The sequence below is a fragment of the Bos grunniens genome, chromosome 3, assembly GCF_055505025.1.
Source record: "Bos grunniens cultivar Pamir isolate PY7600 chromosome 3, Bosgru_T2T1.0, whole genome shotgun sequence".
NCBI lineage: Eukaryota > Metazoa > Chordata > Mammalia > Artiodactyla > Bovidae > Bos > Bos grunniens.
Window position 1 is genome coordinate 106,360,814 of NC_141167.1, and position 17,447 is coordinate 106,378,260.

The window sequence follows — 17,447 nt, forward strand, 5'->3', positions numbered from 1 at the left end:
AAATGTTTGCATGAAAATGCTTCAAAAGTAATTTACTTGTAACTTTATATCCTTTTCCTTAATGTAGAAAGGGCCTGTGAACCCTCTAAAATATATGCAAAATTAGGTATATAATATTTTTCTGGGGTAAGAGTCCACAACTTTATTCTCAAAGATATCTGTCAATCAACAGATAAGAACCACCGATGTCATACGTTTTTAATACTTTTTTCTTAAATTGCTAACTCACTGCCTCATTCAGGAAAATTATATTCAAGACAAAGACCTACTTCTATCCTACAGCTAAAATATGTGATTTTTAAATATAGTGCTTAACTATGATAACATTCCAATAAATACAAAAAATTAACCTAAACAGCTAAGGATTCAGAGACAACAATTCCTGAAGACTGTAATTAGTCCTATAATTCTATACTCTGACAAATGAAGAACTAAGTAAACCACCTAAAATCACAGTCCTAAATTGTTATGCGTTCCTGGTCTTGGATACCTCAGGTGAACAAAGTGATATAATTTTTTAAAAAAGCTGAGGAGAAAGAATTTGGGGTACCTTTATAAGAGATTATGCCATCACAGATCTCTTTGAAGATCTGGGCTAGGCGAGCTGCCCGAGCTACTTCAATGTTTTCCTCTGCTGCTGCTAACCGTCTTGTTCGAACAGATCGAGCAGTCTGCAGGGCAGAGAACTGGGTCATGAAGACATCTGGAAGGACAGAGTAAAAATTAGTTTCAGGAAAAGAGGAGCTCTATGTGGCTTTCTCTTCTGTAATGGATTCCTGCTATTTTCTCTATTTTTCTTGAAGTGACTAAGCAGATTAGTGGTTATGGAGTTTTTTCTTTCCTCCTTAAAAAAAATAAGAAAACACTGGGTTTACTAGAGAGACAAATCCTACAATTTAGAGGGACCTTACTAATGGCCAGCTGCAACAGAGTATAGTAGTTCCAAGTCTGGGTTTCAGATATTTGTGTCTGCTTTTGAATTCTGGCCTCACTACTGTCTGATTTGGGGAAAGATACTTAAACTCTGTGTCTTAGCTTCTCAACTATAAAATGCGAAGAGTGGTAGTACAGGCACTTCAGAGATACTGCAGATTTTGTTACAGAACACTACAATAATGTAAATACTGCAAAAAAGAGAGTCACACAGAGATTTTGGTTTCCCAATGCATGTGAAAAAAATCTTTACACTATACTGTAGTCTATTAAGTGTGCAATAGCATTATGCCTAAAAAACCAACTTATATACCTTAATTAAAAAATACTTTATTGCCAAAAAATGCTAAACATTATCTGAGTCTTCAGCAAGTTATATCTTTTTGCTAGTGGAGGGTCTTGACTTGATACTGATAGCTGCTGACTGAGCAGGGTGGTGGCTACTGAAGGATGGGTTGGGTGAGGCAATTTCCGAAGATAAGACAGCAGTGTAGTTTGCCACATCTTTGACTCTTTCTTTTATAAACGATTTCTCTGCAGTATGCAATACTCTTTTTTCTTCATGCAATGCTCTTTGTTATCATTTTATCCATAGAACTTACTTCAAAATTGGAGTCAACCTTTTCAAACACTGTTGCTGCCCCTGACTTAGTAACTAAGTTTATGTAATATTCTAAATCCTTTGGGCCATTTCAGCAAAATCTTCACAGCATCTTCACCAGGAGTAGATTCCATCTCAAAAAGTCACTTTCTTTTTTACCACAATATTGCAGCAGTTCAGTCACACCTTCAGGTCCCCCTTCTAATTCTAGTTCTCTTGCTGTTTCTACCACATCTGCAGTTTACTTCCTACAATGAAGTCTTGATCCCCTCAAAATCATCCATGAGGTTTGGACATGACTTCCAAACTCCTATTAATGTTGATATTTTGACCTCTTCCTGTGAACCATGAATATTCTTAATGGGCTCTACAATCTTTTCCAAGTTTTCAATTTTCTTTGCCCAGATACATCAGAAGTTCAGTATCTGTGCAGCTGTAGCCTTATGAAATGTTATTTCTTAGATGATAAAACTTGAATAGGGAAATTACTGCTCAATCCACAGGCTGCAGAGTGGATGTTGTACCAGTAGGCATGAAAACAGTATTAATCTCATTGCACACCTCCATCAGAGCTCTTGGGTGATTAGGTACATTGTCAATGAGCAGTGGTATTTTGAAAGGAAATAATTTTTCTTGAGTAGTAGGTCTCAACTGAGGGCTTAAAATATTCAGTAAACCACTTTGTAACAGATGTGCTATTATCTAGATTCTGTTGTGGCTCAGCTGGTAAAGAATCCACCTGCAATGTGGGAGACCTGGGTTTGATCCCTGGGTTGGGAAGATCCCCTGGAGAAGGGAAAGGCTACCCACTCCAATATTCTGGCCTAGAGAATTCCACAGACTACAGTCCGTGGGGTCACAAAGAGTCGGACACGACTAAGCAACTTTCACTTCATTTCTTTAAAAGAGCAAAGGCAGAGTAGATGGCATCTTTCAGTATTAGGGTATTTCATCTACACAGAAAATCTGTTGTTTAGTGTAGCCACCTTCGTTAATGATCTTAGCCATATCTTCTGGATAACTTTCTGTAGCTTCTACATCAGAATTGGATGCTTCACCTTATACTTTGATGTTATAGAGAGTTTTCCTTAAACCTCATGAACTAACCTCTGCTAGCTTCAGTCTTTTCTTCTGCAGCTTCATCACATCTCTAGGCCTTCACAGAACTGAAGACAGTTCTGGATTAGGCTTTGGCTTAAGAGGATGTAGTGGCTGGTTTGACTTTCTATCCAGACCACTCAAACTTTCTCCATATCAAAAATAGAGCACAAAATTCTGTAAAGCAATTATCCATCAATAAAAAAATAAAAACAAAAAAACAACAACAAAAAACCCAAGATAGGGCAGTTTAACTTTCTTATCATTTGTGTGTTCACTGGAGTGGCACTTTTAATTTCCTTCAAGAACTTTTCCTTTCTATTTACAACTTGGCTAACTGGTGCAAGAGACCTAGCTTTTAGTATGTCTTCGCTTAAGCATGCCTTCTTCACTAAGCTTAATCATTTCCAGCTTTTTTTTTTTTTTTTTTAATTTCTAGCTTTTGATTTAAAGTGAGAGACGTGCAACTCTTCCATTCACCTGAACACTTAGGGCCCACTGCAGGGTTATTAGTTGGCTTAATTTCAATACTATTGTATTTTAGGTGTTAGGGAAGCCCAAAGATAGGGAGAGAGCCAGGAGATGGGGTGTGGTTGGCTGGAGGGTAGCAGAGAAAGGCTAGCCAGCCGGAGCAGTCAGAACACACACAACATTTATTAAGTTCACAGTCTGAGGTGCCACCAAACCATTACGATAGTAACATCAATGATCACTAATCACAAATCACTGTAACAATTATTGAAAAAATTTGAAATATTGTGAGGATACAAAGGGACAGAGTGCTCTTGGAAAAATGGCACTGTAGACTGCTCCAAACAGGGTTGCCACAAAACTTTTAATCTGTAGAAAACCGTATCTGCAAAGTGCAGTAAAGTAAGTACAATGTCTGTACTTCCCTCAAGAGGTAATCTGTGTAGATTAAATGGAATAACCCTTTAATATGTTTTAGCTCAGTGCCTGACCTATAATAAATACTCAGGAAATAACTGCTGTTATTTTCAGAAGACTTGAACTAGTTGGAAAGTAAGTTCACAGAATTTATGCCAATCAAATCACTGAGAAGATACAAGATTTTGGGCAAATTTCTAAATCGATCTAGTCCCTACTCAACATGTTGCCTTATACACCATGCAGACTGCTTCTACTTTTTTTCCCCTGGTATCTTGTGCTGCTTGCAGGATCTTAGTTCTCTGAACTTGGATTAAACCTGGGCCCTGGCAGTGAAAACACCAAGTCCTAACCATTGGACCACCAGGGAACTTCTTGCTTCCTTATGAGGGAAATAAAGAGTAAATGAACAGTATGAGGGCAATTCCATTGTGATCCAGTGGTTGGGACTCTGTGCTTTCACTGAGGAAGGCATGAGGTTTGATCCCTGTTCAGTTGGGGAACTAAGACCCCTCAAGCCGAAGGGTGGTGTGAAAAAAAAAAAGCATGAGCTTTTAATTCTTAATTTTCAGTTATAAAGGATGCTTGGATATGTAAAATTTTCTTCTTAAGGTCTGTTCTGGATATCAGATCTGAACTCTGGAGTACTGGTACATTATTCACTCATGAAAGTCAGAAAAAGAAAATCTGAACATCTCTGTATAATGCTGATCTCAATGTGGAGGAGAACAAAGTATTGAAATTAACACTAATGTAATTTTCTCCTGCATTTGGCATCACTGTTTATCCTGTCTGCAAGTTATTTTCTAGGTAGGAAAGGATCCTAAACACAAAAGATCCACTATATCTAGTAATTATAAGACTGTAGGTGATGTCTGGAAGGCTGATGGAAGGGGGTTTCTTCCTATTCCTTAGAGTAGAGATAAAGAAGTTTAGTGCTGGGATGGATAGGTTATGGTGGGCTGATACCTGTAAACTAACAAGAACGTCTCCTGGTCCTTACCAGACTTGATGTTCCCATCATCTCGGCAGATGCCATTCCAACGGGTATATAATGATGCTGAATGAATATTATCACTGGTGTGCTTTACTTCCTCCTGTTTCTGCCGAATCTTCTCCCAGTTTCGGACCAGGAACACATGATGCTTTAATACAAAGTTTCTATAAGGAAGGAAGAAAGGAGCTCCTTTATTCATCCATCCAATGAACATTAACTACATGTTTACTCTAAGCCACTGGTATGATGATATAAATGTTTATCAGTGAAACCAGTTATTTTAAAGAGAACTACATATGGAGAAACATTATTCAGTTTTGCATCTTGATTTTTTTCACATAACACAAAACATTTCTCTATAATATTTACAAATATCTGACAAATACCACCTAAAAGCTGCAACAATTTTGGCAACTGAAGCATGTTGACTTGAACGTACAGCTTTATGCAGTATTTGTAGAATTCTAAAGGAATTTGCCAAGATCAAGTATAGGTTTAGGGTCAGCTGTAACAAGGAGAACTGGACTGTCAGATGTAGGTAAAGATATTTAAGATATCAGGTACAGTGCTACTGCATGGATCTCTAAACTTAAATGAATTATATGCATCTTGATTAATCCTACACAATTTTGATGATTCCATAATTTGATTTTCACTCTAACAAACATGTAAACAGATGGGACCTTAAGTCTTAAACTATGGGCCTCAGTAAAGGGAGGCTAGACTAATTATAGTTTGTGACTTTAGCTGCACATTAAGATCACTTGGGGAGTTGTACAAACTATTGATACATGGGTTCCACTTCTGAAAATTCTGATGTAAGTGGTTTGAAGTGTGGCCTGGGCATAAGGAGTTTTAAAAAGCAACCTCAGCTGCTATGCAGCCAAAGAAGAGACCACTGGACTTCCTTCTTTTACTGAAATGTAAAATTTCTATGATTCAAAGTGAAAATAGGATGAAAGGGGCTAAAATCATGGTAAAGTTACAGATAAGGATGAACTTGCTAAGATACTGGAATACATAGTCAGGGAAGATGCAGGAAATGTCCTAAGACAATTTGAAAAATAGGACATACATATTTATTTCTCTTACTTCAGACATGGACAAATATCTCAATATAGGGAAAAGCAAAGATGACTACTAAAGATTCTTTTTATTGCTCTGTTAATTTATCAACAAAACAGGGATTCTTAATCTCTTCTGTGCCATGCATTCCTTGGCAGTCTGGTGAAGCACATGTAATCCTCCTCTCAACAATGTTAACTAAAAGTATTTAAAATTTTAAGTAACTTTTAGTATATAGGATTAAAAGCAAACTGAATAAACTAAGATACAGTTTGCAGAATATTAAACAAAAACCCTGAAGTTGTGATATAGAAATGAACATTAATTTTAAACACATGACAAGATCTAGTGGTGGGTTTAATAACCACAGTAATTTTAAGGTAGAGATGAATGTGAATGATATTTTTTTTTTTTTGTGAATGATATTTTGAGATATCTGTAACACATACAAAACTGTAAATATTGGTGACAAACTCATACACACACACACACACATTTTTTTCTTTGGCCTACAGTCGCATTTTAATAAAAAGTTAAATTTCAGTTAGAAATAAGTTCTTTCCTCCACCCAAGTTCACCCCTGAATGCTTGTTTAAAGTCTTCCTGCAAAAAACAAATGTCTCAACTATATACATGTTTAATAATTTTTAAACTGTCAAGCAAGTCACATAATTTAAAGAGTGCAGATAAGAAAATTTTCTTTTTACCTCTCCCGATTGGACATTGGCTTCATTTGTAATTGAGGGGTCAACCTTGTTGGAGTGTTGATGTTTTCACTGGGTTCCTCAGAGAGGTGGCCTCTCTAACAAACAGATGGATTAGATTGCAGGAAAAATAAGATAAATCATAAATCACCTCAAAGAATACAAAACCACTCTAAAGATGCCACCCTCTGGTACATCCCTTATTTCATTAATTGCCTATATGCAGATATTTGGAGAAAACCATGAGATTATTATTTACCCTTTTCTTCAGCTTGTGCTTAGACTTCCTTTTCTCTTTTGACCGTCCAGACTTTTTATGTGAGGTCATTGGTTGGCTACTTTTGTTGCTGGTGAGTCCATTCATGCGTTGACTCTTGCCCCCAATGATTCCTCGACATTTCTCAAAGCCGCACTTACACAGTTGCTTTGAAGGGAAAGAGAATAACGTTTTTAGTCTGAAGTCTAATCTAAAAGTTTAAACAGAATGCCTGAGTATCTGGACACCCAATAGTAAGTTTGAATCAAGAAATTTTCATACAGAGGAACATAACTCATTGTCTCATTGTGAGTAAAATAAATACAAATGGTTTCCACTGTAGTAGAAAGGAAAGATTAAATTTTGGAAAAACTTCATGAGAAAAATTAAGAACTGACTGGAGACAAAAAATAATTGAACAGTCTCTTCTACAGAGTTCTGAAAGAATAACTGTGACATATGTATCCTAGATAAGTGGAACAAAGAGTGAATCTTTTCCAATGTATTTTAGTGGCTACGAATCAGTAATGTTCACCGAAGGCTCATGTTAATATAGAGTACTATTATAAAGTTCAAACTCCCTCTTGAATTTATCATTCTTACCTGTTTTTCAACGTTGAAGGAATGAAAGTTGTAATCATAAGTGAGTTCAGTACCAGCTGGCATATCTTTAAGAGCATACAGTCCAATCCGGTACACTCCATTAACAGACCTATAGAGAAAGGGACAAGAGTTAAAGGCAGAGGTTCATAATACCATGCCTGAGAACCAGAAAGGTTGGTATACTGATTTCAAATTTGCCTCTGTTTCTGTATCCAATCATTCAAGTTTCCTGGCCAGTCACTCCATCTTTAATCTCTTTCTTCTTCTATCAGGTCTGTATAATACTGACAGATTAATAGTCCTAAACTAGTTTTCTGGAAAACATGCTTTCTGCTGTCAAAGGTCAAACTTTTCTTGCTTGGTATTCGAAGTCCTTTTAACATAGGGCATTAGTTTACTTACTAAACAAATTACAATTATTTCCTATGGATAAAAATCTTCTAGTTTCTACTGATCTCCACCTTTCTAACCTGTACGCAAGTGTCTCTTTTGTTCTATTTTATCTACTTTATTAATAAGGTATCATGTACTTTTCTAGATGCTTTATAGAGTAACATATAATTTTAGCTAACGTTTACTGAGTGCTTTTTCTCATATTCTTTTCCATTATAGTTTATCACAGGATACGGAATACAGTTCCCTGTACTATACAGTAGGATTTTATTGTTTAATTATTTCTGGCTCTGCTGGGTCTTTGTTGCTGCACAGGCTTTTTTCTAGTTGTGGTGAGCAGAGGTTGTGGCACGAGGGCTTCTCATTGCAGTGGCACATCTTATTGTGAAGTAAGGCTCTAGGGTGTGTGGGCTTCAGCAGTTGTGTCTCTCAGGCTTAGCTGCTCCATGGCAAGTGGGATCTTTCTGAATCAGAAATGAAACCCTACCTCCTACATTGGCAGGCAGATTCTTTACCAGTGAGCCACCAGGGAAGCCCTGTTTATCTATTTTATATATAGTAGTTTATATCTGCAAATCCTTAAATCCTAATTTATCCTTCCCCATCCCTATCCTCTTTGAAAATTTTAAGATTCTCTATGCCTGTGGGTCTGTTTCTGTTTTATAAATAAGTTCATTTGTACATTTTAGATGCCACATACGTAAGTGAAGGTGTAAGTCGCTCAGTAGTATCCGACTCTGCGACTCCATGGACTGTAACCCGCCAGGCTCCTCTGTCCATGGAATTCTCCAGATGAGAATACTAAAATGGGTTGCCATTCCCTTCACTAGGGGATCTTCCTGACCCAGGGATCAAACCCAGTCTCCTGCATTGCAGGCAGATTCTTTACCATCTAGGCCATCAGGGAAGCCCAGATTCCACATATAAGTGATATCATGTGGTATTTTTCTTTCTCTGACTTCCTCACTTAGTATTATAATCTCTAAGTCCATCCATGTTGCTGCAAATGGCATTATTTCATTCTTTTTTATGTCCGTGTACACACACACACACACACACAGCATACATATAGACACATCTTTATTCATTCATCTTTAAATGTCCCCTCCCTCTTGAACCTCCCTCCTACCCCATCCCACAACTCTAGGTTGTCACAGCACTGGTTTGAACTCCATGAGTCATACAGCATATTCCCACTAGCTATCTATCTTACATATGGTGGTGTATATATTTCCATGCCACTTTCTCCATTCGTCCTACCCTCCTCTTCCCCTGCTGGGTCCACAAACCTGTTCTCTGTACCTGTGTCTCCACTGCCGCCCTGCAAACTCCACTGATCTCTTGATGGACACTTAGATGGCTTCCATGTCTTAGTTACTGTAAATAATGCTGTTAAGAACATTAAGGTGCATACATTTTTGAATTAAGTGTTTTCTCTAGGTATATGCCCAGGAGTGGGACTGCTGGATCATATGGCAACTCTACTTTTAGTTTATTAAGAATCTCCATCTTGTTTTCCATAGTGGCTGCATCAATTTACATTTCTACCAACAGTATAAGAGGGGTTCCTTTTCTCCACACCCTCTCCAGCATTTGATACTGGTAGACCTTTTAATGATGGCCATTCTGACCAGTGTGAGGTGATACCTTGTTGGTAGTTTTGATTTGCATTTCTTCAATAATTAGCAATGTTGAGCATCTTTTCAAATGCTTGGTCATCTGTACATCTTCTTTGGAGTAATGTCTAGTTCTTCTGCCCAACTGATTTTTTTTGTTTGTAATTGAGTTATAAGAGCTGTGTGTATATTTTGGAAATGAAGCCCTTGGTGGTTGCATCATTTGCAAATATTTTCTCTCAGTTTCTAGGTTGTCTTTTTGTTTTGTTTATGGTTTCCTTTGCTGTGCAAGAGCTTTACATTTGATTAGGTCCCATTTATTTTAGTCTATGCCAGTGGCTGGGAAACTATGGAGGCAGACAAATTCCCCCAGGTCTTTCTAAATTTTTATTGGCACACCACCACATTCCAAGAGTGCTGACCCTTGTTCCATACCATAACATTTAAAATTTGATCCTATACTAAAATATATTGTATTAAAAACATGGGAGGGAGGCATAACTTACACAGAATACAAAATTTTAAATGTATAGTTTGTTGAATTCTATGTATCTCTACACTTGTGTAACCTCTTTCCCAGTCAGTACCCTCCCCCAAAGAATTGCCACCATTCTAATCTCTATCCCCATAGAGATTATAGTTTCATCTGTTTTAAACTTTAATTAAATGGAATCATACAGAATATATAGTTTTATGTACAATTATATGCCTACCTTCTTTGACTCAATGTTGCCCTCTATTATAATATACCTTTATACTGCTGTGTAGTATTCCATTATATGAATTTAGCAAAATTTACTGATCTATTTTAATGCTGATAAACAATGGACTATATTCAGTTTTGAGCTATTATTATAAAAAAAACATTTTCTGGGAAATTCCCTGGTTGCCTAGCAGTTAGGATTCTGGGCTTTCACTGCTATGGCCTGGGTTTAATCTTTGGTCAGGGAACTGAGATCCCACAAGCTGTGTGGCACAGCCTTATAAAAAAATTTCTGTGGACATTTCCTGCACATGTCTTTTTTATTTTTTTGCACCTGTCTTTTGAATATAAACACTCATTTATGTTGGGGATACACTTATGAGTAGGGTTGCTAGTTTACTAGATGTGTTTATTAGCTTTGGTAGGTACAAACATCTTTTGTAAGTTGTCATACCAATTTACAGTTCCACTAGCAGTAACACAACAGACCACTCACATTGTGTTAAATCCTTGTTAACACTTTGAATTTTAATATGGCTTAATAAATATTTCTCTCTGATGACTAAAATATTAAGCACCTTTTGATTACTGACCACTTTTATATTCTGACATGTCTATTACCTTTTTTATAAATTGTATTGTCTTTATTTCATCCAAAATTTCATCCAAATTTCATCCAGAAGTAAGTTCTTTGTCAGATAAACACATTGTAAATACCCCTTTCTCAGTGTATGGTGTGCTTTTACACTCAAAGTTTCCTTTGGATGACTAGAAATCGTTAATTTTATCAGTTCTTTTATCTTTAGTGCTATTTATATCCTGTTTAAGATAATTTTATCTATCCCAAGTATATGAAAATATTCTCCCATGTGAAAAGGGAACCCTCCTACACTGTTGGTGGGAATGTAAGTTGGTGAAGCCACTATGGAAAACAGTATGGAGGTTCCTCTGAAAACTAAAAATAGAATTACCACATGATTAAGTAATCCCAATTCTGGGCATATATCCAGACAAAACTATAATTCAAAAAGATACATATAGCCCTATGTTCATAGCACCACTATCCACAATAACCAAAACATGGAAGCAACCTAAATGTCCATGGATAGATAAATGGATAAAGAAGATGTAGTGTATACACACACACACACATACACACACACACTGGAATACTATTCAGCCCTAAAAAAGAATGAAATAATGCCATCTGCAGCAACATGGGTGCAACCAGAGGTTATCATACCAAGTGAAAGTCAGAAAGAGAAAGACAAATACCATATGATATCACCTATATATGGAATCTAAAACACAACACAAATGAATCTACCTATGCAACAGAAACAGAATCAGGGACATAGAGAACAGCCTGGCAGTTGCCAAGGGAGAGGGGAGTAAAAAGGACTGGACTGAGAGTTTGGGACTAGGAGATACAAACTGATATATATAGAATGGATGAACAACAAGGTCCTAACTATATAGCACAGGGAACTATATTCGATATCCTGTGATAAACCATAATGGAAAAGAAAAAAAAAATATGTATAACTGAGTCACTAAGCTGTACAGCAGTAATTAACACAACATTGTAATTCAATTATACTTCAATAAAAAGTAAATTTAATAAATATTCTCCCATGTTGCCTATAGAAACATGATTGCTTCAGTGGTGATATTTAGGTCTAAGAGTCATCTTAATTTTTGTGTGTGTATTGACGCAGGAGCCTATGACTCAGAACCACTTATTAAAAAGCCATCCTTTCCTAACTGACTTGCAGTGGAACCTAAGTCATAAAATCAGGTGACAGTACATTTATATGTCTTTATCTGGACTCTATTCCTGCTGCTGCTGTGTGCACTCAGTCATGTCTGACTCTTTGTGACCCTATGGATTGTAGCCCACCAAGCTCCTCTGTTTATGGGATTTTGCAGGCAAGAATATTGGAGTGGGTTGACATTTCTTCCTCCAGGGAGTCTTCCTGACCCAGGGATTAAACCTGTGTCTCTTGCATCTCCTGCACTGGCAGATGAATTCTTTACCACTAAGCCACCTAGGAAGCCCCCTATGCTATTCCATTTGTCTATTAATCTAGCCCAAGCAAACACCTACTCTTTTAATTACTGTACCTCTACAGTAAGTCTTGAAATTAGTAGTTTAAGTCCTTAAATTTTTTTCTTCAAGATCATCTTACCTTTTTAAGGTCCTTCACAATTAGATGTATATTTTGGAATCAGCCTGTCAATTTCCATAAAAATTGAATTTGAATTTATAGATCTGGTAAGAACTGACATCTCAAAAATATTGAGATTTATAATCCATAAACATGGTGTATTTCTCCGTTAATTTAGGTGGTCTTTTTTCCCAATAATGTTTAGTGGTCTTCAGTACTGATGTCCTACAAACTTTCATTGTTTATTCTAATGTTTAATGAAGTGGAAGAGAAGTGGTGACAGTGGACACTCTTACGGAATGTTGTTCATGAGCCTATTTTTCTTTAACTGTGTTAAAACACATGTAACAAAGTTTATAACCTTAACCACTTAAAAATGTACAGTTCAGAGGTATTAAAAACATCCACATTGGACTTCATTAGTGGTCTAGTGCTTCCACTGCAGGGGGCACAGGTTCAATTCCTGATCAGCTAACTAAAGTCTCACATACTGTGAGGTGTGGCCAAAAGAAGAAGAAAAAGGAAACAAAAAAGAAAATTCATGTTGTGTAGTCAACTCCACCATGCAATTCCATCTCTTTTTGTCCTGTAAAATGGACTCTGTCCCTATTAAACAATAACTTTCAAACTCTCCTTCCTCCAGCCTCAGACAACCACTACTCTATGGTCTCTACGATTCTAACTACTTTTAAACATCTCATGTAAGTGGAATCACACAGTAGTATTTGTCTTTTTGTGACTGGATTATTTCATCTAGCATAATGTGTGTGGATCACAATAAACTGTGGAAAATTCTTCAAGAGATGGGAATACCAGACCACCTGATCTGCCTCTTGAGAAACCTATATGCAGGTCAGGAAGCAACAGTTAGAACTGGACATGGAGCAACAGACTGGTTCCAAAAAGGAAAAGGAGTACGTCAAGGCTGTATATTGTCACCCTGCTTATTTAACTTCTCTGCAGAGTACATCATGAGAAACGCTGGGCTGGAAGAAGCACAAGCTGGAATCAAGATTGCCAGGAGAAATATCAATAACCTCAGATATGCAGATGACACCACCCTTATGGCAGAAAGTGAAGAGGAACTAAAAAGCCTCTTGATGAAAGTGAAAGTGGAGAGTGAAAAAGTTGGCTTAAAGCTCAACATTCAGAAAACGAAGATCATGGCATCTGGTCCCACCACTTCATGGGAAATACATGGGGAAACGGTGAAAAGAGTGTCAGATTTTATTTTTTGGGCTACAAAATCACTGTAGATGGTGATGAAATTACATGCAGCCATGAAATTAAAAGACGCTTACTCCTTGGAAGGAAAGTTATGACCAACCTAGATAGCATATTTTAAAGCAGAGACATTACTTTGCTAACAAAGGTCCGTCTAGTCAAGGCTATGGTTTTTGCAGTGGTCATGTATGGATGTGAGAGTTGGACTGTGAAGAAAGCTGAGCGCCGAAGAATTGATGCTTTTGAACTGTGGTGTTGGAGAAGACTCTTGAGAGTCCCTTGGACTGCAAGGAGATCCAACCAGTCCATTCTAAAGGAGATCAGCCCTGGGTGTTCTTTGGAAGGACTGATGCTAAAGCTGAAACTCCAGTACTTTGGCCACCTCACGTGAAGAGTTGACTCATTGGAAAAGACTCTGATGCTGGGAGGGATTGGGGGCAGGAGGAGAAGGGGACGACAGAGGATGAAATGGCTGGATGGCATCACCGACTCTATGGACATGAGTTTGAGTGAACTCCGGGAGTTGGTGATGGACAGGGAGGCCTGGTGTGCTGTGATTCATGGGGTCGCAAAGAGTCGGACATGACTGAGCAACTGAACTGAAATGAACTGACTAATGTCCTCAAGGTCTTTTCATGTTGTAGTATATTGCAAAACTTTCTTTTTTTTAAAGGCTGAATTTTTTTTTTTAAAGGCTGAATTTTATTGTATGTAAAAACCAGATTTTCCTTATCCCTTCATTCATTATGGACACCTGGGTTCTTCCAAATTTTAGCTACTATGAATAATATTACTAAAATATGGGGGTGCAGATATCTCTTTGAGAACCTCCTTTCAATTCTTTTGGATAAACACTCAGAAGCTGGACTGCAGGATTATACAGTAATTTTATTTTTAATTTGTTGAGGAACATCCCTACCCTTTTCCACTGCGGATATATCATTTTTATATTTCCAATAGAGTTTCCTATTTCTTAACATCCTTGTCAATACTTATTGTTTTCTGTTATTTCCACAGTAGCCATTCTGAGGGTGTGAGGTAGTATCTTATGGTTTTGAGTTGCATATCCTTAATGATCAGTCATTTTGAGTATCTTTTTGTTTATTGGCCATCTGCATATTTTCTTTAGAGAAATATATTAATATATTAATTAAAGTTCTCTGTCCATTCTGAATTGGGTTGGTTTTTTTGTTGTTGAGTTTCAGGGGTTCTCTATATATTCTTGATACTAATACCTTATCAGATATATGATTTGCAAATATTTTCTGCCATTCTGTGGGCAGCCTTTTGATTCTGTGTATAGGCAGCCTTTTGATTCCGTGTATAGGCAATGGCACCCCACTCCAGTACTCTTGCCTGGAAAATCCCATGGACAGAGGAGCCTGGTGGGCTGTGGTCCATGGGGTTGCTGGGAGTCGGACACGACTGAGAGACTTCACTTTTACTTTTCGCTTTCATGCATTGGAGAAGGAAATGGCAACCCACTCCAGAGTTCTTGCCTGGAGAGTCCTGGGGAAGGCGGAGCCAGGTGGGCTGCTGTCTCTGGGGTCCAACAGAGTCGGATACGACTGAAGTGACTTAGCAGCAGCAGCATCAGATCAGGTCAGTCGCTCAGTCACGTCCGACTCTTTGCGATCCCATGAATCGCAGCACGGCAGGCCTCTCTGTCCATCACCAACTCCTGGAGTTCACTAAGACTCACGTCCATCACGTCAGTGATGCCACCCAGCCATCTCATCCTCTGTCATCCCCTTCTCCTCCTGCCCCCAATCCCTCCCAGCATCAGAGTCTTTTCCAATGAGTCAACTCTTCACATGAGGTGGCCAAAGTACTGGAGTTTCAGCTTTAGCATCATTTCTTCCAAAGAAATCCCAGGGCTGATCTCCTTCAGAATGGACTGGTTGGATCTCCTTGCAGTTCAAGGGACTCTCAAGAGTCTTCTCCAACACAACAGTTCAAAAGCATCAATTCTTCGGTGCTCGGCCTTCTTCACAGTCCAACTCTCACATCCATACATGACCACAGGAAAAACCAGAGCCTTGACCAGACAGATTTGTTGGCAAAGTAATGTCTCTGCTTTTCAATATGCTATCTAGGTTGGTCATAACTTTCCTTCCAAGAAGTAAGCATCTTTTAATTTCATGGCTGCAGTCACCATCTGTAGTGATTTTGGAGCCCAGAAAAATAAAGTCTGACACGGTTTCCACTGTTTCCCCATCTATTTCCCATGAAGTGGTGGGACCAGATGCCATGATCTTCGTTTTCTGAATGTTGAGCTTTGAGCCAACTTTTTCACTCTCCACTTTCACTTTCATCAAGAGGCTTTTTAGTTCCTCTTCACTTTCTGCCATAAGGGTGGTGTCATCTGCATATCTGAGGTTATTGATATTTCTCCTGGCAATCTTGATTCCAGCTTGTGTTTCTTCCAGCCCAGCGTTTCTCATGATGTACTCTGCATAGAAGTTAATATTTCCAAGTCCAGTGTTGTGAAACTATTGTTCTATGCCTTCTTCTTCAAGTTTTATTGTTTTAGGTCTTACATTTAGGTTCTTGATTGGTTTCAATTAATTTTTGTACAGTGTTTGGTAGGGGGCCAACTTCATACTTCTGCAGGTGGATACTGAGTCTTCCTAGCACCTTTTACTGAAAAGAGTATCCCTTTTTCACTAAACGGTTTTGGCACACTTGTAAAAGATTACTTGACCATATATGTAGGGGTTTGTTTCAAGGTTCTTTATTCTATTTAATGGGTCTATATGCCTGTCTTTATGCCTATACCATACATACTGCTTTGATTACTCTGTAGGTTTTCAAATGAAGTGTGAATCCTCCACTTCTGCTCTTTTTAAGGATTATTTTGGTTATTTGGGCATCCTTTGAGATTCCATATGAATTTTCAGATAGGTTTTCTATTTCTGAAAAAAAAATGTCATGGGGATTTTGATAGGAACTACATTGACTCTGTAGACCACTTTGGGTAATAGTGCCATTTTAATAAAATAAAATCTTCTTATCTATGAACATGAGATGTGTTACCATTCATTTATGTCTTTAACAATGTTTTATAGCTTTCATTGTACAATTCTTTCACCTCATTAATTTTAAGTACTTCATTCTTTTTCATGATACTGCAAATGGAACTGCTTTTGTAATCTCCTTTTCAAAATGCTCAGTTTGTACATACAAATGCAACTGCAGAAGACCATACAATATGCAAACAAAGATAATTTTTATTCTTCATTTCCAATTTGGATGCCTTTTATATCTATTTTTTTTTTCTGGTTTGAGCTTCCAATATTATTTTGCATAAAACGGTGAATGTGGGCATCCTTGTCCTGTTCTTGATCTTAGAGGAAAAGCTTTCAGTCTTTCACTACCGAGTATTACGTTGGCTGTGAGTTTTCATATATGGCTTTTATTATGTTAAGGCAGTCCTTCTATTTCTATTTTGTTGAGTATCTTTATCATGAAAAGGGAGTTGAATTTTGTCAAATGCTTTTTTCCTCCATCAACTGAGATGACCATGTGACTTCTTTTCTCCTTTACTTTCCTGATGTAGTGTATCGCACTGATCAATTTTCCTATGCTGAACAATCCTTGCCTTCCAGGATGAAATTCCAGAGTCACTGTGCACAATTCTTTTAATATGCTGGTGAATTGCTTGCTAGTATTTTGCTGAGGATTTTTGCATCAATGTTCATAACAGGTATTGGTCTGTAGTTTTCTTGGGGAGTCTTTGCTAAGCTTTGGTATCAGGGTTATGCTTGCTTCATACAATAAATTAGGAGGTGTTTCCTTCTCTACAATTTTTTGGAAAAAATTGATTTGGTACTAATTTGACAGATCAGATCAGTTGCTCAGTCGTGTCTGACTCTTTGCAACCCCATGAATCGCAGCATGCCAGGCCTCCCTGTCCATCACCAACTCCTGGAGTTCACTCAGACTCACGTCCATCAAGTCAGTGATGCCATCCAGCCATCTCATCCTCTGTCATCCCCTTCTCCTCCTGCCCCCAATCCCTCCCAGAATCAGAGTCTTTTCCAATGAGTCAACTCTTCACATGGGGTGGCCAAAGTACTGGAGTTTCAGCTTCAGCATCATTCCTTCCAAAGAAATCCCAGGGCTGATCTCCTTCAGAAATTCATCAGTAAAACCATCAAGTCAAGGGCTTTTCTTTGTTGGGAGATTTTTGATTACT

General features: G+C 37.8%; 1 protein-coding gene across 19 annotated transcripts in view; it reads right to left on the reverse strand.

Moving 5' to 3' along the window:
- Positions 1-17,447, reverse strand: part of ASH1L (ASH1 like histone lysine methyltransferase) — a 207,762-nt gene that overhangs the window by 14,715 nt on the left and 175,600 nt on the right. For all 19 annotated transcript variants that reach the window (XM_086393216.1, XM_086393204.1, XM_086393214.1 and 16 more), the window contains 5 exons: positions 7,146-7,254; positions 6,546-6,710; positions 6,290-6,384; positions 4,524-4,681; positions 551-703 (listed from right to left, as the gene is read on the reverse strand). In XM_086393216.1, the coding sequence (XP_086249342.1) occupies positions 551-703; positions 4,524-4,681; positions 6,290-6,384; positions 6,546-6,710; positions 7,146-7,254 (680 nt within the window). The remainder of the gene's footprint in view (positions 1-550; positions 704-4,523; positions 4,682-6,289; positions 6,385-6,545; positions 6,711-7,145; positions 7,255-17,447) is intronic.